Source organism: Trachemys scripta, chromosome 10 (genome assembly GCF_013100865.1).
Source record: "Trachemys scripta elegans isolate TJP31775 chromosome 10, CAS_Tse_1.0, whole genome shotgun sequence".
Lineage (NCBI taxonomy): Eukaryota > Metazoa > Chordata > Testudines > Emydidae > Trachemys > Trachemys scripta.
The window spans coordinates 20,571,790-20,594,293 of record NC_048307.1 but is presented as its reverse complement, the minus strand read 5'-3'; the positions used below and the strand labels follow the sequence as shown (position 1 = coordinate 20,594,293).

The 22,504-nt window shown below is 39.3% G+C and overlaps 1 protein-coding gene across 4 annotated transcripts in view; it reads left to right on the top strand.

Moving 5' to 3' along the window:
• CPPED1 (calcineurin like phosphoesterase domain containing 1) overlaps positions 1-22,504 on the top strand; it is an 88,131-nt gene that overhangs the window by 6,055 nt on the left and 59,572 nt on the right. For all 4 annotated transcript variants that reach the window (XM_034783758.1, XM_034783755.1, XM_034783756.1 and 1 more), the window contains exon 2: positions 13,163-13,381. In XM_034783758.1, the coding sequence (XP_034639649.1) occupies positions 13,163-13,381 (219 nt within the window). The remainder of the gene's footprint in view (positions 1-13,162; positions 13,382-22,504) is intronic.

Sequence of the window (22,504 nt, the reverse complement as noted above, 5' to 3'; positions counted from 1 at the left end):
GTGCAGCATGGCTGCCACTAAGGCAGGCTTCCTACCTACTCCGGCCCCATGCCAGAGGCCAACATGCTCCTATGGCCCCTGGGGTGGGGCCAACATGCTCCTGTGGCCCCTGGGGAGGAGCCCAGGGGCACACGGCTCCGTGCGCTGGTGCTCTCTGCAAGCACTGCCCCTGCAGCTCCCATTGGCCACAGTTCCCTGGTCTCAGCCAATGGGAACTGCGGGGGTGGTGCTTGCTGGCAGGAGCAGTGCATGGAAGGAGACCCCTGGCCGCGAAGCTGCACTGGCCGCTTCTGGGAGCGGATGGGGCCGGGGCAGGCTGTCTTAATGGCAGCCCCACTACACCATGGGAGATTGCGATCAACTGGGAGATCCTCTAGGATTGACCAGTCAATCATGATCGACTGGTTGGTGACCACTGATTTAGTAGAAGCACTTTATTTTTGAAAAACAAGCTGGCTCTGGGCTGATAAGAGTGAAAATACATTTCCTTGGAGGAGAACTGTAAAGCAGGAGGGAAAAGTTTTGCCCCTTTACCTTCTTTCTGATGTATGAAGATTGTCTTGTTTGTTTCTTTGAAAATATTAGGGTCTCACCTCTCTCCCTCTGAGTCAGCATCCTCTCTCCCACTTCACGCAGAGGGAGATCTATAGCTTAGCTTACAATCAAGTGTAATATCACTTAAAACCTTCCAAGATTTTGCCAGGACCCACCAACAAAGGAAGGGAATTGGGAACCCGATATTTGACATTCCATGTTTTAAAAACAAACAGAAGGCAAGCTTGAGGTAATTTTTATTTAAATGAGTGTAAGTGGCAACCCAAAAATATTTTTTTGCTTTGCAGTTCTTGTTTAACCATAGTTAGCACGCAAGACAAGTTATTTCAGTGTTAATTTGTGGGGTGGTGAGTTGAAATCCCTTGAACACTTGTCTGTTAACCGGCATGGCTGTTTCTTGGTTCTGTTTGGTTTAAATTCTTATATTGTGCTCATGCCCCTGGCATTTCAGTGCCATAGTGCCCATGTAGATATTGTTGTCAAGAAAAATGAATTTTATATGGACTGTCTTTATTTCACGAAGTGTCATGGTGTCTGAAAATGCCATGGTTGGTGTCTCAAGCCAAATAGTTAGACACTAACTTATATAAAGTGTAATACGACCAACTTATATAAAAAGTGTATTCACATCTCTAACATGGGAAAATATGAGAGAACCGAAGAACGGCAGAGAAGATTTCAAAAAGTCACACCAAGACATCAAGAGCTCCTTTCTGAAGACCATGAGTAAAGGCTTAAGACCCACACAGGTCACTGAAATGCCTTTCCTTGTGCCAGATCAGTCTTTCTTCTAGTGAGCTTTCCTCCTGCTGTGCATTGCTACTAGTGTGTTAGGATTAATTCATTGGGAGGTCACCGAAGAAATGAGATTACTTTGAGAAGTTCAAGATGGTATTGGTTCCCTCTTCTAAGTTCTCACTATTAAGTCCCAAGGAAGCTATCTCCTGTGTGTGCATGTAGACATGGTTGGAGTAGAACAAGAAACAGAAACTGCTACTGAAATAGGGGCACAACAACATGACATTCTGGAGCTGGCCGCCTTCTATGGCAGTTGTTTGGTACGCATACCAGGACTGGAGGCACTGGTGGACTGTTTTGATTTGTGCGTAGTGTTTCCCTTTTAAAAAAACCCTAAGCTGCCATTGTGTAACTTTAATGGGGTGTAGAAGGGAGAGGAGATGTTATATTCACAACAAATTGTAGTCAAAGATCAATACATTCAGCCAAAAATGAAAAATTAAGCTAGAGCCAGTATGGAGAAATGTTCCCTGTGTGGTGATTTCATATACTAGTCTAATAACTCCTTAAGTAGTGTTGTGTCACACCACCATATTGGGAAAACCAAGGTTTTTTTTTGAGTGACCTTGTAAATAAATAATTTCTCAGCTGGTAGAGGCTTAGAGCAAAGTGAATGTTATATCCCTGTCCCCAGAGGGACTGGTTCTTGACAATTCTAGTTCCTGTATGCATTTGTGGGGCATAGAATTCTTCCAGAGTAAGAGATTTGTGTTACTGTAGGGAGAGCTGTGGCACAGGCTATCTCTGTTGTTTGTTTAGGGATCATTTGACTGGATATTGAGTCATAAGGACACTAGATCAATTTAATTTTAAAATGTGAAACCATGCACATAACTTCAGAAAGTGAAACCTGAACTAGGAAATGTGAATTTTTACCACTGCATGTAGCGCCTCTGTAGCTTGGAAAAAGGAGTCAAGAATTCAGCCTTGTTGACTAGCTAAACTTCTCGGCTGAGATTCCAGAAAGCTCCACCCAGGCAGATGTCTTTAAGCCGTTTTGTGCTTTCAGGATTCTGAGCTCATTTGGGGCCTTGTGCAACCTCCAGCATAAATTGGAGCAGCCAGTTAGCTGGCTATTCCACAGCCCAGAATCCCCCAGAGCGCTGTGCTATGTCCCTGTCCCTTCATGACTCAAGATCCACTCTTGGCATGCCCCTCATTCCAGGTTTTCAGAGGGTGTAGCATTGAGTCACGTTTGATAACTCTGTGTGGTGCCTGTTGCTGAGGGGATTTTTCCTTGACCGCTTGTGGGGAAGGAGGGCAGTGTCCCTCCACAATAACTCATTTAGGCAGCAAAACTTTAAACTATGATAACATAAAGTAAGACTAGAGGTTATTTGACAGTAAGACTTTGTATGTAATGGGAAACACAACTCACTTTGTAGTGAGACATTCACCATAGTTTAGTCATTGATGAGATGCTAATAGCTTTTCAAAGAAGTTACTCAAACTTGTAATCCAATGACAATAGAAAGTCATTTTATTTTACTTCTTGATGCCAAGTGGTGGTGGATTTAGAAAGGCTAAACTAAAAGCATTGGGGAAGAAATCCTGTATATACAGGAAAAAGAATGGGGAGTACTTGTGGCACCTTAGAGACTAACAAATTTATTTGGGCACTTTCTTTAAATGAAGCCCACTTCATCAGATACATGCAGAGGAAAATATAATAAGATATTTTTTGTGTGTGTGTGTGTGTGTGTGTGTATATATATATATATATATATATAAAAAATACACACACACACAGAGAACATGAAAAAATGGGGGTTGCCATACCAACTCTAAGGAGACTAATCAATTAAGGTGGGCTATTATCAGCAGGAGGAAAAAAACTTTTGTAGTGATAATCTGGGTGGCCCATTTCAAACAGTTGACAAGCAGGTGTGAGTAACTGTAGGGGAAAAATTAGCATGGGGAAATAGTTTTTAGTTTGTGTAATGACCCATCCACTCCCAGTCTTTATTCAAGCCTAATTTAATGGTGTCCAGTTTGCAAATTAATTCCATTGCTGCAGTTTCTCATTTGAGTCTGTTTTTGAAGTTTTTTTGATTGAAGAATTGCGACTTTTAGGTCTGTAATTGAGTGACCAGGGAGGTTGAAGTGTTCTCCAACTGGTTTTTTAATGTTCTAATTCTTGATGTCTGATTCGTATCCATTTATTCTTTTGCATAGAGACTGCCCGGTTTGGCCAATGTACATGGCAGAGGGGCATTGCTGGCACATGATGGCATATTTCACGTTGGTAGATGTGCAGGTGAATGAGCCCCGGGTGGTGTGGCTGATGTGATTAGGTCCTATGATGGTGTCCCTTGAATAGGTATGTGGACAGAGTTGGCAACGGGCTTTGTTGCAAGGATAGGTTCCTGGGTTAGCGTTTTTGGTGTGTAGTTGCTGTTGAGTATTTGCTTCAGGTTCGGGGGCTGTCTGTAAGTGGGGACTGGCCTGTCTCCCCAGGTCTGTGAGAGTGAGGGATCGTCCTTCAGGATAGGATGTAGATCCTTGATGATGTGCTGGAGATGTTTTAGTTGGGGGCTGAAGGTGACGGCTAGTAGCGTTCTGTTACTTTCTTTGTTGGGCTGTCCTGCAGTAGGTGACTTCTGGGTATTCTGGCTATGTCAATCTGTTTCTTCACTTCAGCAGGTGGGTATTGTAGTTTTAAGAAGGCTTGATAGAGATCTTGTAGGTGTTTGCCTCTGTCTGAGGGATTGGAGCAAATGCGGTTGTACCTTAGAGCTTGGCTGTAGACAATGGATGAAAGCTGGAGGCATGTAGGTAAGTGTAACGGTCAGTAGGTTTCCGGTATAGGGTGGTGTTTATGTGACCATCGCTTATTAGCACTGTAGTGTCCAGGAAGTGGATCTCTTGTGTGGACTGGTCCAGGCTGAGGTTGATGGTGGGATGGAAATTGTTGAAATCATGGTGGAATTCCTCAAGGGCTTCGATGGTCACATAAACACCACTCTATACCAGAAACCTACTTACCGCTATACAGGGCTGGTGCTACCAATTAGGCAGACTAGGCGGTTGCCTAGGGCGCCAAGATTGGGGGGCGCCAAAAAGCGGTGCCCCCAATTTTTTTTTTTTTTTTTTACAGTGTTCCTACACCCCCTCCCCGAGCATGCGGTCACCACTCCACTTCTCCCGCCTCCCAGGCTTGCGGCGCCAATCAGCTATTTGGCGCCGCAAGCCTGGGAGGGGAGGAGAATTAGAGTGGGAGCGGCGTGCTCGGGGAGGAGGCGGAGCAGAGGTGAGCTGGGGTGGGGAGCTGCTGCGGGAGGGGGGGCGCCTCAGCTCGGGGGGGAGGGGCGGGGAGCTACCGCAGGGCGGGGGAGGGGGGGCACAAGGTGGAAGTTTCGCCTAGGGCGAAACTTCCTTGCACCGGCCCTGCCGCTATACTTACCTACATGCCTCCAGCTTTCATCCAGACCACATCACACGATCCATTGTCTACAGCCAAGCTCTAACATACAACCGCATTTGCTCCAGTCCCTACTCGTTCTTTTTGCTAATACAGACTAACACGGCTACCACTCTGAAACCTGTATATACAGGAATACTTTAGGGAAACAAAGGAACAACAGCTGTTTAAAAAGTACGTAGAATGGTGGTTGAACAATCGAAATAATGGGAACCGGCTGTTGCAGAATTTTGCATCTTTTAAAAATACATTATAGAGTGATTACCAATGCCATAAAAGGATCATTCAAAGCTGTAAAACCAAAAGTCAGCACGCACACCCTTACAATTTAGGGCACTCTGCATATCCTGCCCAGCACATGAAGAAATTCTAGTGGTTCCTCAGACTTCTGTTGCTTAGAGAATAATTAGTGTTCTGCATTTTCAGTTTTTATTTGTTTAAAAAAAATAAAAATCTGGGAAATTTACAGTGTTTATTTTCCAAACATTAAAACTGGAATGAAATCAGGTTAAGAGAGAAAAATCGGGAGGGGGGAAAAAGAAAAACAAAAAAACTTTTGTAATATGCACATTTTACTACAGTGTAACTGAAACTTTTTTTAAATGTACAAAGGTATGTTTTGTCTCTCTCAGAGCTCGTAGTTTTTCCAGAAACCTGGTTTGCGTACACTCGCATAATTTTCTTTGAAGTATTCTCACTCATGTTAAGCCTCTTGCTTTCTTGGAGGTAGTCCAATTTTTGAAAAGGTGCTCTCTGAATCAATAGATCCAGGGCTACACTCAGAGCTCGCCATGCCACTTTGCTGAAGTTGGGAAGTGTGTCTTGATGATTGTTCCAAAAAGCCAGCACATCCAGTTTTGCATTGTCAGAGTTAGGCAAGTTCATGAAAGTAGTTAATTCCCCCTTTCGGATTTGAAATTTCATCGTCCATGGCAAATGATTGAAACACTCTGGCATACGTCATAGTCTGCTGCAGAATTCACCTTGAGAAAGGGGTAACATACCTAAATGACATTCCAAAAAGAATCTTTGGCACCAAACACTTCAGAGTTCAGATTACAGGTCATGGTCATCTCCCATTTCTTGCTGAGCATTGTGTTGACGGTTTTGAATGCTATTTTGGTTTTCTCATGCTCTGGGGTCAGAAGGATTTCCAGAAACTGCTGGGTTTTCTTGATGTATGTTTCTCTTGCAGCTGAGATTTTGGTTGTCAGGATCCAGTAAACATCTGTATTTGCAAATGTGTTGGCAATAGCTGGAGAAAACGCCAGTGTTTTCTGTGTGTCACACAGTGATTCCAAGTTTTCAGCGATGAATATTACCTTGGTGCACAGAATCTGGAGGTCATTCTGGTTATTTGCTAGTCTCGTCAGTGTTTCCGCTTTAGAACCAACAAACTCAGGATGATCTAGGAGATGCATTAGCACAGTCCACACATTATTTACATGATAGTCAGCAAAAAGTACAAGCTCATCAGCCAACGTGGCACAACAGGGATAGGTAATCAGCAGTCGACTCTGCAGTCGTCTCGCACTGTGTAAAACAAAGCCTTCAACTTGTTCGCATGCTTGAAAATGGCCCCAAACCTAATGATGCAAGATTTCACATCTTTCATTTCTTCTGTAGCAGTAGCTGTTGACAGCACAATGTTAATAGGATGAGCAGGACAGGTAATGTGTAGAAACTCCGGGTTCTGATTGAGTTTATTCTCCTGTGCAAATTTAGCCATGGAGGAAGTCAAATTTGTGTTAGTTGTGGCCACATTGTACCAAGTTAGTTGGTACATCTCAAACATGTCAGTTACTGCTGTGTCACATCAGCACAAAATAATTCACTTTGAAATAAAAAAAAACTAAAACAAAAGGCCAAGAATTGGATGGTCCAAGGCATCAGAAGATTCGTCAGAGATCAGACTAGACATCACATTTCCATCAGTTCATTCTATCAGTTTAGATACAAGTATCGTTATTTTCGTTCAGATATTGGTGAGTGAGGTTGTCTGCATTCGGAAGGGTTTTTGTGGGTGGACAGTATTGTTGCACAAAGTCACCAATAGGCTCCTTTGCAATTAACAGTAGTTGTCTGGCGAAACAGAGCACACACAAATTCATTGATACAATTATGCTGTGTCCTCTCTTTCATTAAAACCCTGGTGAAGCTCCTGATATTGAGTGCTTATCCCAAAGCTCACTTTCTTCTTTAAGCTACTTGTGTTGCTTGCTTTCGACATGCTCCTTTATTCTGTCAGCATGAGCACTGACCTCAATGCTGCGGTAACTGCAGCACAATGCATCCTCTTCACTCTGGTGAGACCTCATTTGGAGTACTGTGTGCAGTTCTGGTCTCCCATGTTTAAAAAAGATGAACTCAAATTGGAACGGGTGCAAAGAAGGGCGACTAGGATGATCAGAGGAATGGAAAACCTGTCGTATGAAAAGAGATTAGAGGAGCTTGGGTTGTTTAGTCTGACAAAACGAAGGCTGAGGGGGGATATGATTGCTATCTTTAAATATATCAGAGGGATAAATACAAGGGAGGGAGAGGAATTATTCCAGCTTAGTACTAATGTGGACACAAGAACGAATGGATATAAACTGGCCGTGGGGAAGTTCAGGCTTGAAATTAGACGAAGGTTTCTGACCGTCAGAGGGGTGAAATATTGGAACGGCCTTCCGAGGGAAACGGTGGGGGCGACGGACCTGTCTGGATTTAAGATTAAGTTAGATAAGTTTATGGAGGGAATGGTTTAATGGTAAAACATAGTAGCCGAGGAAAACCAAGCAATGGTACGTAAATAGCATAATGGCCAACAAGGGCCAGGCTAGAGACTCTTGCCTACATGCTCGGGGTAGTACTGATCGCCATATTTGGGGTCGGGAAGGAATTTTCCTCCAGGGTAGATTGGCTGAGCCTCTGGAGGTTTTTCGCCTTCCTCCGCAGCGTGGGGCAGGGATCACTAGCAGGAGGGTCTCTGCCGATTGAGGTCACTAAAACACAGGATTGGGGAATTCAATGGCAGAGTCCAGGGAAGGGTCATGTGGCCTGCAGCATGCAGGGGGTCAGACCAGATGATCATAATGGTCCCTTCTGACCTTAAAGTCTATGAGTCTATGGTCTTTACTTTTCTTGAAAATTTTTAAGTACTGATTTTCTTGTTGGTATTCAGGCACAAATTTGCATTTTTGTCCCACATTTACCTTCTCTTTATCTATGGAGGATTAATTAATTACATTCAGCGCCACACTAAACAGATGCAAAAAAAAATAGGCGGGCAGTGTCTCCTTGTGAGCCAGTTGTACTACAATATTAACATTGTTTTTTTTGTTTTTGTTTTTTTCCCCCTGACTTCCTTCTGTGTTTTACACTGAGAAACTGTTTCAATCTCAGAGCTGCAGGAAACAGCAGTCACATAAAGCATCAGTGTTTAACAAAAATAAATAACCGAAAAAAAATAGTGGATTGATTTAAACTGGTGTAAATCAGTTAAAACTGAACTCCTTTTAATTTAAAAAAAAAAATAAAACTAGTAATTTATTGGTGAAAATTGGTAAAAATTGAAAACATAATTGAATAATCTAGCTTCTGGAAACAGAAGTGTATCCTCCTCCTTATTGATTAAAACTCAGTTAAAAACTTTTACACCTTTTGCCGCACCTGACACATGTTTGTGGAGAAGCTATTATATCTGTTTCTCATGACTACGTGTGGGAATTAGGAATTAGTGATGTTGCAGTACATTCTTCAGACATTGGCCTTATTTGAGACTGTAGCATTACAGCCTCCATGGAGATGGTGAGCCAGTTTTTAATTCTCTGGACTCTGCTAAATTATATGATGTTTCAACTTCAACTAAAATGGAAAGGATGCTCACTAATGTGGAATATCTGGTCATTTGATGCTCTCCCTTTGAATAACTCTCGTGTTTGTGATTATATAACCTACCCAACGGGGTATGAAAAATGTACCTGACCTCCAGTAGCACTGAGGACTAAAACACCTAGCTAGAATGATACCTGCACACTCTCAAAAAAGCCATTGCCTGTTGCAGTTTTGTACTTCAAAACTGCTGTGCAGTATCTAATTGTTATGTTGTCCATGAACATTTTATTTATGAATAATCTTTCTTCACACAGGGTTTTGCAGAGGTTTACACTAAACTAGTGCAAACTGTGTGTAAAGAGTGGTTTATCTTGGATTATTTTAAATCTATTCCTAATCAATTTAAGATACAGTATAATAAGGCTGGTTTAAACCAAAATACATGAGTGTACTTTTGCATTAGTGTAACCAAATTAGTTTAAAATTGCACCAAGTATTAATTAAGAATTAGTAAACTGGTGGAGCTCTGTGTAAATAAGCCCTGTTTTTTTTGAAAAAGGAACTTACTACTTGGACTGACCAAATAGCAGAAAAAACTGTTGAATATATTATGTATTGATCTTCTTTGTTGTTTACTATCTAGCTGATCTAATACTACAAAAATATAGCTATTGACTAATTTCCGTGGCATTGTTGACTAATTTAATCAAACAGTATATTAACCAAATACTGTTTGCCCATCCCTGCTTATTGCAACTCTCAGTTTTGATACATCATCTTCCCCTTCCTGGCTTCACTCAATTTCTTTTTTTCTCTTATAATAGGTGATGGTGTAACTTTTCCTACATCGTTTCAGTTTCTCTTTCCTCTGTTTATTCGCAATCCTTCCATTCCCATGTCTCTTTCCCTTTCTCCATTATAAGTTCTTCTGCCACTTCTCCTCATAGAATCTCTCTGTATATGGAACTTCTCTTTTCTAATGTATCCCAATAGTCTCTCTGTCCCCATATCACTCACACCAATACATGCACATTTAAGTCATGGGAGCTTTCATACACCTATAAGGTAGAAGACTAAATTTACTAGTCAGTAACCAATTAGTATGAAAAAAGTAGATGCCCTTGTTGTCAGGGACAGTAATCCGGTGATGAGCCAACTGTGTAGCTCAAGTTGTTGAAAAAGGGGTGGGTGCTGGGATTCTTTCTTTGACCCTGTTCAGGTGGTTCATTTTTGTGTAAACCTCTGTTTAGTATGTGTCTGATAAAATTGAAGCCCTCAGCCTTCTCTAGCTTCTGGAAGAGAGAAATACTTTCTCCTTGTTCCTCTGTGCTGCTGCATGGGCATTTCTGATAGGGTGCCTTATACTCTACTTTTCCTAGAGACTCCACTTTTGTATTCTCCTGTAGTGCTTGCCTCCTGTATTGCTCAGAGCTTTCCAGAGCAGCAGTGAAACTGACTTGGTTCTTATCAGTTTCACAGCTGCCTACAGAGTTCTCACTAGCAGCAGTGAAAACTAAGAGGAATATGGTCTGTTTTCATTGTGTAGCAGAATGGAGAAACTTTGAGCAGGAGGAAGCAGCACCAGACAGCCTGACCTGGGAAAGCCTCCCACTCCTCCTCCAGGAGCTTTTTCAAACCCTCCTTTTCCTTACTAAGTCACAGAACATGTCTTCTGAGTTAGAACCCTCAGAGATGCAGGCTTCCTTAACTCATCTTTATAGCTTTTCACTTCAAAAAATCTAAGTTGATTTCTCTGCCTAAACAATGTCTTCGATGCAGCACATAAACTGATTTTTATGACAGTCGTATTTCTCATTTTCCATGCAAGACACATGAAATAAAAACCTAAATTATGTTGTGTCATTCAGCCAGTTCCAAAAGGATTCTATAGAAAACAGATGGATTGATGGATCATTTCACTTCTCTGAATAAAAACCTGTCTGAATGAGTTTTCTAATTTGAAAATGTTAAAGGTTGCATTTCAGATTTAAAAACTGATGGATAAAGGTTTTCAGCCTGTAAAATGTGAGATTTAGAGGTATTATTAATGTACAAGAGGACGATGACTATATGAATTGATAGATGATGTTAGCTGACTATAAATTGTTTTATTTAACAATTACATTTTAAATTAAGTGAAATGTAGGAACCTACATTTGGCAAAGAGATGTGGCACTAATGGCAGCAGTTAATAACTTAGAACTGATCCTGACATCTCTTGCTTTTGCTGTTGAAGGAGAGGAAAGTGGAATGGCGTGTGTTAAGAATAGCAGTTACTTTTGCCAGTCTGTGTGTTGAGTTTCAATGTTAAACAATTTTTTTTAAAAAGTGTTTCCTCCTAAAGGATCCCCAAATCAGGCTACTTATTTAGTTGGCTAAATATGGGTTTAGGAGCCTATTTTTTTGACATTTATTTTTGATTTTTAAGGGCTTAACTGAAAAAAACTGACTTTTGCTGTAGGTTGCCTAGAAATCAATGTAGCTACCTTGGAAGGATGAAGTTCTGAGCTCACCTTCATAACATTTGAATCTGTAGTTCCAGGGGCGCTGAGTGTGTTTCTATGCTGGCCTTTTATATTTTTATTCCACTATTGCAGTTGCCACTATTCCAACTATTATGTTGTGTAACCCTGGTCAGAGAGAATTCTGGTGGAAATACAGTTCTCCTTGTTCTGAAGCACTATATAGGTAGACTGTGGGTTTTTCATTATGAATTTAATAAAAACAAACCCACCCACTTATGTAATAAACAAGCTCCAGGACTTCAGACAGCTACCAGTGAATGTTTTAATTGTAGATATTAAAGCAAGGATAAAACTAAAAGGGGTAAGACAAAGGGCTTGTCTACACCACAGGTTATGTTGGTACAACTTATGTCATTCGGGGATGTAAATAAGTTACACTGACCTAAACGCCGGTGTGTACAGCGCTATGTCGGCAGGCGAACTTCGGTGCAGCTGCGCCATGGTAGTGTTTCTAGTGTAGACTAGCTCAAAGTGAGAGTCAGACATACCTTAAAGAAGAGCTTAAAAGGGAGAAACCCAGCTGCAGTAGTCCAAAACCAAACACTTGGAATGTAAGATAATGCCTTTAGACAATCAGGGCAGCAACAGTATACTTTTGAAAAGTTTGTACTGTAGTTTAGAGAAAAGTTGGGACACCCACGTTCTCTTATCTCTAGCAGAATATGGTCTTAGCTATTTATGGACAAGAAATGAGAAATTTTTTCTTAGCCTGCTTTGCTATCTACATTATTTAAGGGTTTTTTTTCAATACCCATTACTGAGATATCTGAGGCACAAAAGTACAAAAAATTAACTGAAACTACAAAAATCCTATTCTTTCTTCCATAAGTTTCTGGTCTTAAGTGGAGCGAGGGGGAAGCTGTACGCATTTTAGTTTGCCTCCAGGCTCATATATTTGTATTCTAGGTTTCAGTCAGGAGCCATTATGAGCATCCTAAATTAAGGTTTCCATTTGACCCTTCCAATTCTCACTAATGACTTTGAGGCCCAATGTAAATGATCGAAGCTAGCAAATAAAAAACAAACAAAATAAATTATTTATAATATTTCATAGTATATTAGTAAATGTTCTGTAGCACTTTGAGACCGAAAAGCAGTTCAGTAATAGTAATATGAGATCTCCCTATAATGCCGTGTTATGGGAGTGGGGAGAGCCTTTTGTAAGTCTAAATAGTACAACTAAAATGTATGCGAGCAGGCTTGAAAAATTTGCCAGAGAATTAAAACTACCAGCCCAAAGTTCAAGTCAAGGAGGAAGGTGATGTGCCTGGACCTCACTGCCAATTGACCTTATGGGTATGTCTACACCACAGTTAGACTCCTGCGTCTGGCCTGTGCCAGCTGACTTGGCCTAATGGGGCTCGGACTGCAGGGCTGTTTATTTGTAATGTAGCTTTCAGGCTAGAAGCCCAGGCTCTAGGACCTAGTGAGGAGAGAGGGTACCAGCCCGAGCCTAGGAAGGTTCCTGCCCAAGCCTCGTAAAAGCAATTCAGCTGGCATGGGCCAGCCCAGAGCTGCTGGGAATGAGGAAAGAATGCTGCAATTCCTACTGGGTTGCTGTCCTGCATCCTATAAAGGGGATGTGTCTCTAGCTAGCAAGTTAATTTTTCAAGCTTTCTCTAGTATGGTAAGAGCAAAAAGCATTTAACATAGGAATAATTTAAGTGGATTCCTTCTGACACCATAAAATGTAGTGTGCGTTTTTAATTTAATTAAAAAGGCAATAATTGAAAATGAATCTCTTATGTTCCATGCTATTGAGCTATGTTGTAGTCCTAAAGTTTTAAGCACCTTTTGCTTTGTTGTTGGTATGCTTTTTCCTCTAGTCATCCTGTAGCCACAAGTCAGCATTGCATAATTACAATAAATAAAAATGCTCTAATCTGTTATAGGGAAATATTATGCTTGTGCTTACTCTATTAAAGTATTGTGTCTACTGTATTAAAGTGGCCTTCATTTAAAGAAAGTTACTCTTCACCTTGATAATACAGGGAAAATTTCCTTTCCCTTTAAGATTTTACTAATATGTATATATTTTTTAAAGATGATGAATGTCAATGGAAAGCCCCTTTCTACTTCATCCAAGGAGCGGATCCCCAGTTTGGACTGATGAAAGCCTGGGCAATTGGTGACTGTGACAATGGAGGTGATGAATGGGAAGAGGAGATCAAATTAACAGAGCAAGCTGTGCAAGCCATTAACCAGTTAAACCCCAAGCCCAAGTTCTTTGTACTGTGTGGTGACCTCATACATGGTATGCCAGGTAAGACTGTTAAAAATCTACACTGGTAGTCATATTCCCATTTTCTTTTTTAATTTTGGATGTGATATACAATTACCTTAGCTTTACAGTCAGGCATAGTATAAGATACTATATAGTATCGTGTTCTCATGGATGTGTACTTCTAAGCCCATGCTTGAAGTAGTATTCTGACCTCTCCAGTTGACTCCCTGTGCCATTCATGCATTCTAGCTCTGCCTCTCTGTTAGTAACTTCTTCCTGTAGCTTAGAGAAATTTGCTGTTAGAATGAAATATAATTTTCAAGAGGACATATAAAAGTACTTTCACCAAAAGTATTACTTTCATAAACAGTATAGGGACTCCAGCCAGGTGACAGAGCAATACTGGGGAGAGAACCAAAGAATAGACACACATTTGAGTACCTAAAGGGAGTTGAGTTTGGGGCCTAATAGAAAATCTTCAGCGAGATATTTCTAATGCTTAATAGAACCTTCATCTTAAAAGTAATATACTCGATCTTAAAATGCCCTAATACAATTCAGAGAGTAGAATTCTAATCCATTATTGCAGGACCATGAGATCAGACTAGTGTTATATACTGAAGCAGGCTACAACAGAACATATACAAATATGGATTACAAGATTCAGCTGTTCCTTACTTTTGCAACTAGACCAGTAAATTTTCTTTACCATAACTGTTCTTTTTGTTTAAAAAGAACAATAATTTTACTGGAAGTGTATAAATAGTTTCATAGACTTCATGGGGTTTTCTTATTTAAAAACCTCAACATCTTGGCAATTTTAATTAGAAGCCCTAATTGACGTTAGGGGGTTATAGGCCACAGAATTTTTTTTTTTTTTTTTTTTAAATCTGTACACGGTTTTGATAATAGAAAAGCATAGGAAACCACCAAATTTAAACTTCCTAATGAAATAATCTGTTAAACTAAGCAAAATAACATAAGAGTATTGGATAGTTCAAGCAATTGATCATAGGATCTGGTCTTTCATCTCTAGGTCACTTCTCTGGTTTATTTAAATGCAGGCATCATTTAAAGTATTAACTCAAGATGCTGCTGCTTACAATTTGCTGTCTCTTCCATTTTCTTGTATTTTGCTCTCACTCAGGATCACTGGTTGTTAACATTTTATGAATTGTTGATTGTGTGTTTTATTATCTTTCTCCAATGCTTTGGATTAAAGGTGCTCCATAAATAAAGAGAATATGATGTAATAATAAAATACTTAATTTCAAACAAAATTATAGTTACACAGTGGTAAAAATATACAGTATGTTTGGTATTTAGGTTGTCGTATAGGATTTCCCTTCACTTTTTAAATTGAACATCATAAAATCAATATAAAATTGTAAAACTTTTTTCTCCCTTCTGAGGGAGAATGACTAAAGGGTCATGATCCTACATCAATGGAGGCAAAACTCCCATGAACTTCAGTACTGCAGCAGATAACTTGCTAATCTCTCCATTGCATAAAGGATTGCCATATTTTTTTTTTTTAAGAGTCTGACTTTCCCAGTACAAAATTGTAATGAGATTTTTCAACAAATATCCCCAGTTTGTTTGTTCGTAGTAATATTCCAAATTTGTTGCTTCCGGTATCCCCGGGGAGGTAGAGGGGGGCGGGGGGAGGAGAGAGAGCGCACAGGGGAAACTCCAGAAACCAGCAATAATATTTCTGCTGCATCTGTTTGGAGGACTTCCAGTCACCAAATTAAATAATGCAGTAACCTAATATAAAACTGGTATGTTGGATTTCACCTTGCATGGGTATTTCCTGAAAGTCATTAACATAAAATGGCTCTTAAGCCTCTGAAAAGAGTTTTGTCTACTCAGGACTCATGTCCATATAACAAGCTCCATCATAAGTAGTCCTCTTGTTAAAAATTTCAGAGGGACTAAGGACTGAGTGGGCGTAGAGCCTGATCTATCCTCTCATTTCTAGACAGTGTCTGTACAGATCAGGTTCGGGCAGGACAGACTGCAGAAATATGTATGCTGTCACCCTTGTAATTTTTTTTTTTGGTGGGGTAGGAGTTAGATAGTGGACTTTTCCAACCAGTATTATCTGTCTAGCACAGTGATACTGAGACTGACTCTTGTGAACTGCAAGTGGCTTTTTTAATGTGTCTCCTGTAGCATGTGATATTAAAACACTATGTGATTTTTATTATTAACCAGTCTAAGTTATTAACCAATCAGGATGCCTTTACTGTTACTTTTTTTACTTACCCAATTGTAGTTGATAAATAATACTTGTTTGGTCATTTTGCTGTGAGAATATATACAGATATAAAAAACTAAATATTTCCTCGTCACACTGTTTAAATATGAATATATAATACTATAGTAAATGAAACCACAAATTCACACTACTGTGGCTCTTTTGGGTAATGTTGATCGTTAATTTGACTCCCGAACCACTGAGGTCTAAGTATCACCGGTCTGGCAACTTTCATGAACATAGGGCTCTTATTTATCGTAAAACTTAAACAAATTTGTCAGAGTATGGCAAATTGTTATCAAATAGTCATCTTAGTTACAAAATATATGAATGTTAAACTGAACAGATTGTAGAGCTAAGACTACTTATGTTCTGTATAGTGTATTTGCTATGCATTGTATAAATATTGGCAGCAGCCTAGTGCAATTTCCAAGTAGTAGCAGGAGGGAGCAGTTTCATTTGGCCTTTCACCTTTGTCTCATCTCTTCTTTCTGGTGTAAAGATAGCTAGTAACTATAGGTAGTACAGGTATACAAAGTATCTAGCTTTGATACTATGTAAATATAAACGTAATCTTAAATCAATGAAGCAATATTCTATACATCTGCTTTATGCTTATTAGACACTTTATGGAGAGCTAAGGAAATAGTCTATTAAAGGAAAGTGTAGCTCCTACAAGAACAGCTTTCATTGCTTTACATTCTGTTTACATGTGTTTAAGTTTATACGAACGATTTACTGACGCTTTTTATAAATACATTTTATAGCCAGTAATTTGTCTTTCTGTCTAAACTGAAAAGAGACAAAGATGCTAAAGTAAATCATTCTTTGGCTAAGAGACTGCGTGTGCAATCTCATCACAGACATAAACTCCGTCAATGTTCTTTGGATGTTTGCCCAAAAGGTCATTGAGACTTGCTTGAAGCAGCAAGTGGAATGGAAACACAGTCAGAAAAATATTCTATAGAAGATAAGTACAAAAAGAAGGATTCTGGTTTAATCATAAATGAATGAACATAAAAATATGGATGCCTTGGAGGAACTGAAATTTTTGGTGGGGTTTTGTATTTTTTTTCCCTAACATTTTCTTTCACTTATTTGCAGTAAGCTTTTGGAATAATCTTAAATAAAAATTATTTCAAAAGGAGAATAAATGGAATAATAAATCAACTAAAAGAGAAGAAAATTTTGAAAACAAATCCAAATCCTAAAGAAGTCATAATGAAACACTTACTGAAAATGTTTTGAGAAATGTGTGTGGAAACAAGTCTGGATGGCTGATGGATATTTTATTTCTTTTTTTAAAAAAAATACAAGGCATTTTGCAATGAATCAAGCTCTTGGTTTCTTAACAACTCATTTGCTGTGCTTTCTCCACCAAAATTTCAATCCCCTGACATTAGAATTAGTTGCTACAGAGATTTTTATCTGATATTATCCTCTCTAATTTCTCTTCTGATACACACGAGTGTTTGTAACACACTGTTCTTTGTTACCTTTCCGCAGTCACATGGTTTGGGTCAAGATTACAAAAAAAAAAAATACCCTGTCACATGTCCATTGACTCCAATGGCTATTGTTATGCTTGGATTTAATATTTTTTAACCACAATTAAAAATCAAAGAGTGACATTCTCTTGTCATTCAGAGGTGCCATAATTAGACTGAAGCAAAGCTAAATCAGCAACTGATTACTGTGAAAAAATGACCTGATTATGGAAATCATCATAGGACTACTTAAATTGGTCTGTAAGTGCTTTCACTTTGTTATGTCAAGAATTTGAAGTTGTAGAAAAACCTTCTGCGGCATTAAGGAGCAAAAGGCAAACTGCTTGAGAATTTAAGTATTTTTTGTTATGAATAATTAATTGATTTTTGATGTTTAAAAAATTACCTCCTTCCAAGTAACACATTTCTGCGATGTATAACCAGCAATAATCGGCGGTCTTAAAACTTGTCTGTTGGATTGAATTTTAAAAGTTACTTCTATCTAAACAACGGGGAGTATACCCGCATAGCCATGGCACTGTAGTTATGTTGACATAGCTGTGTCTACACTGTGGGGTTGACATCAACTTGAAGGGCTTTTTCCAACAGTGAGGAACACCACCTCCACAAGTAACTGTAGTGCTGTCAGTGGAAATGTTGAGATGTGGATTTTTCATAGCCCTAAGCAACTTAGATATGTCGACCTAAACTTTAAGTGTAGACCAGGCCCGGGACTGCTCATGTGTGTGAAGTTACTCAGATGCATCAAGTGTTTGGAGTATTGGTATCTAATACTATTTTTGTCAGGTTTTTTTTCTTTTCCTTTTACTTCTTTCTGATTTCACTATTTTTATCACCATTCAACACAAGATTTGGATCTACACTAATGCATTTGTAGTGAAGAGATACTGACTTCATTTCATGCTTTTCCGCAGTGGAGTTTTTCTACTGATCTATGTCAATTTGTTTAATCATTTTAGTTTCATCATGTATTAGGAGGAAAGGCTAAAAAATGTTTCCTCAATGGACATAAATCACCAAAGGCATAAGAGGAGGCAATCCTTGATTTCAGTCTGACAGTAGTGAATTTGACTCATTAATATTTCTAATTGATATATATCAAATTGATACAAGCTCTCTAGTTCAGTTGTGGTTTTAAACTACACTTAAGCTGACAAAAATAATGTTAATCAAAGAGTACTGCAGTTGTTTTCCCAATATGGTTTTTGCTTAAGAATGTCAGATTAAAGTTTGAATACATTTTTAGCATCCATTGATTTCATATTATTATCTATGCTCTCTTGGATTGTATTGAAATTTTTCTATGCTCAACTTCCATCTCAATCAGTTAAAAAAACAAAAAACCCTACCCATCTTAAATACATTTTTAACTAGGAGGAACACATGAAGTATGTAGAACTTTGACTGACTGAATTGTAAACCACCACAGATTTTTGGTCAAAATGATGTCAAGACCTTTAAACAGGGACTCCAAGAAGTCTCAGGATTCCAACAGCTAAGAGTGATGAATAGAATCCTGATCAACTAAGCTAGGAAGCAATCAAGCAAAACACTTGTTATCCATTACACTTGCTATTAAAGGAGCTAAGTAATCAGTGCCAATGTCTCAGTATGTAGATGCTGATTAAAAGTGATTTATACTCAGAACATTATTTTGAAAAGTTCGTCTTGATTATGTAATCAGAAATAGTGTTACCAAGAATAGTTAACCTAGTATTGTGGTACTAAATCAAGAATTTTACAAAATTCAGTTGCAGTATAAGGTATTACTAAAAATAACTTTTTCTACAAGCTCCTTAGATATTTATAACTAGATGTATTGTGATCACTGAAGATTTTTTTCCTAAAGACTTCCATGTGTATATTAAGTCAGCATAATTTGGTATAGCAAAAATGTTAACATGCAAAGCACAAAAATGCCATTGATTGGATAATTTGCTTGTTTCACTGCTTTGCTGTAACTTTCCAATGATCGTACATTGAGTTCTCTAAATCTTCCTCTTTAAATTATAATTTTTCATCTTTTTTAATCCCTAGTGCAGGCCTACACTACAGCTAGGGTCGACACTCTGAGATCGATTCACTGGCGGTAGATTTAGCGGATCTAGTGAAGACCCGCCAAATCGACAACACATCTCCCTCCAGTCGATCCCTGTACTCTACCCCTGATGAGAAGAGTAAGTCGACGGGCGAGTTTCTCGTGTAGACCGCATGGTAACTCGACCTAAGGTACATCGACTCCAGCTATGTTATTCAAGTAGCTGGAGTTGCATAGCATAGGTCAACTTACAGCGGTAGCGTAGACATAGCCTTAGAAAGTTGTTTCTGCCAAATAGCATTTCCATTATTTTTATGAACTAAATTTTAATACATTATAATAATTTTAGCCTTAACATAGGTTGTCAATTTTAAATTTATTTTAAAAAATAAATACAACAGCCCTGTATTTAACTTACATTAAAAAAATTTTATTTATTTTTAAAAAAATAATTGATTTTTATCCATCCTGGTGGTCATATTATGGAAAAACCTGTACAATGCAATGGAATAAATAATATAGGACAAAATGTTGAGTCTCTTTAATGACATAGGCCAAAGGATGATGTACTCTTAAATTCTCCAGGTGCAATGAGAGGTTCTGAAAATTTGGCTTAGGCTAAATTCCACTTCTTTCAAATCTATGTGCCTCTGTTGGAAAATCCCACTGGACCTGCATCTTTAGGTGCCTAAGTACCTTTGACTATCTGTCTCATAGCATCCAGCGCAAAGTGAATAAAAATAGGACTCTTGAATTTGATGTCTTTAGGTTTAATTTCTACTCTGGGAGTAGAAATTTTAAAATTACATCTAAATATTATTTATTAATTTCTATTATACAATTAATAAACAAATGTTAATATATAATGAGCAACCTTGTCAGGAGCTGACTTTTTTTGTCCACTAATGGACTTGCAGCATCCATTGTCAGCTTCAGAATATCAATCATGTTGCCCTTTTCCAGTTACGTGGACATGGTATGTATGTCTTAGTCTGCACTCAAACCTACATCCTTCACTAAGGTGGTTTGGTTGAATCCCTAAACTGTAAAAACCCCAGTTCTGGAATATAATTTTTTTGCATGGATCAGCTAGCAAAGGTGTCTTTTCTTGAACCCTGCTGCTGGACACCTAGTACCTTCTCTTTGGTGTGTCTAGTTTGCATTATTAAATGGCCCAAAGAGGACTAGAATTGCCATCTAAGGTGAGATGGAAGATGAAGTAAGTAAATTAATAAATAAATTGGGGATGATCTGAAAATCAGAACTGTTTAAAAGCTGAAACAGCTGAAAGGACACATTTCCTTTTAGCACTCTGATCCCCTTTGCCATTCTGTGGGAGACGACTGATGGACAGGCTGTGATGGTTCTGTGTGCTGCATTTTGATTTAACGTAGGATACAGTGCTTCCCTCTTCATTTCATAATAGTAGTTTTATTTTGCCAATTGAAAATGGCTACAACAGACTAATATGTCAAATACAAAGGGCTGGATTCTTTGCTGGGGTAAATCATCATAATTCCATTGAAGCTGAGAGGTTTACACTGATTTACACCAGCTGAGAATCTGACCCCAAATCTTTTGTACAGCTGAGTTGCCGTGAGGAAACTTGCTTACATTCTGTAACTTCCTCATGACACTACTGCTTGTTATTAACTTGATATACACCTTGTATAGTAATTGAATCTTGTAAAGTCCACTATATGATAGACTATTAGGGCAGGTGTTTAATTGTGTTTTCAAGAATTGTATGGTGAGTGTAAGTACATGCTGTGACCTCTTACATGCTTCAATTATCTCCAACTGTAAATTAGATATAGCTGTTAGAGACTAAATGAAACAAGTCTTGTCTAATAATGTTTATAATCGAAAAACAAGTAGAACCTGATTAACTTGATCTGTTAGCAATGTGATAATGGACCAATGAACAAATGTTTATGCTTTCACTGTTTTAGATCAATGCATTTGTGTTCATATGTTAATTAGAAAAAATTAAAATCACTAGAACTGGAAAGTATTATGGTACTTCAGCTTCATTGTGATTACATATGCTAATTGATCTGGTTAAGTGAAGGAATAAATAAATCTCTAATCTTTGTCGGAGAATAACAGAGTTCTCACTTTTCCGTTTGGGTACAGCGAATCAGATACTTTATTTTCTCTCTATCAATTGCATAGAGGGAGAGAGCTAAACAGGTCTCTCAACAGGTAAACAATTACAGCAAGCATTTATACCTTTTGTTACAGACAATAGTGAGCAACAGCTGCATTTTGTTTATACATAGGTCATTCTGATATCTTGTGTTGCTCACTAATGTAGACTCTTAGTCTACATTCCATATTATCTACACATTGTCTACACAAGGTTGCAACAACTTCTCACACAGTTCTTTCCCACTCGCGTCACACATTCCTCACTTCTACAAATCTCGCGTTATTAGGGTTACAGTTAGCCTAACTCTTGCTAACGAACTGTCATGCATTGCATCCCCTTCCTGTGAGTTCTTTCTCTGCTTCCACATCTTTAATGTCTGCTCAAGTGCTGCTCAGGTCATAATGTGCTAAGTAATCTGACACTAGCATCTAGTTAGGCAAGCCCTAGTAGTAAGACTCTTCATTCTCTGCATATTTGTTCTCATTTTTAGTCTTGTATCCCTAGGTTGCTGAATTCAACCCTTTCTAATGGTCATGCTTCTTATTATAACACTTTTGAAAAAAAAAATTGGCTGTGGCTGAGGTGAATTGATCATAATGAGTATGGTCCTGTGGTTAGGGCACAGGAGTGGTGATGGGGCAGTCAAGGTTCTTTTGCCAGCCCTACCATAGAGTTCCTGTGTGGTCTGGGGTTAGAGCATGAGTCTGGGAACTGGGAGATCGGGATTCCAGTCCTGGCTCTGCTAATGACTTTAGATCAGGGATGGGCAAACTTTTTGGCCAGAGGGCCACACTGGGGTTGCTCAACTGTATGGAGGGCCGGGTAGGAAAGGCTGTGCCTCCCCAAACATCCTGGCCCTCACCCCCTTCCCGCCCTCACCCACTTCCTGCCCCCTGACTGCCCCCCTCAAAACCTCTGACCCATCCAACCCCCCCGCCCCTTGTCCCCTGACTGCCTCCTCCGGGGACCCCCGCCCCCTATCCAACCTCTCTGCTCCCTGTCCCCTGACTGCCCTCCCCCTATCCACATCCCCACCCCTGCCCCCGACAGCCCCCCAGGACTCCCACCCCCTATCCAACTGCCCTCTGCTTCTCGTCCCCTGACTGGCCTCTCCCAGGACCCCCGCCCCCATCCAACCCCTCTGCTCCCTGTCCCCTGACGGCCCTGATCCCTGTCCACACCCCCGCCCCTGACAGCCCCCCCT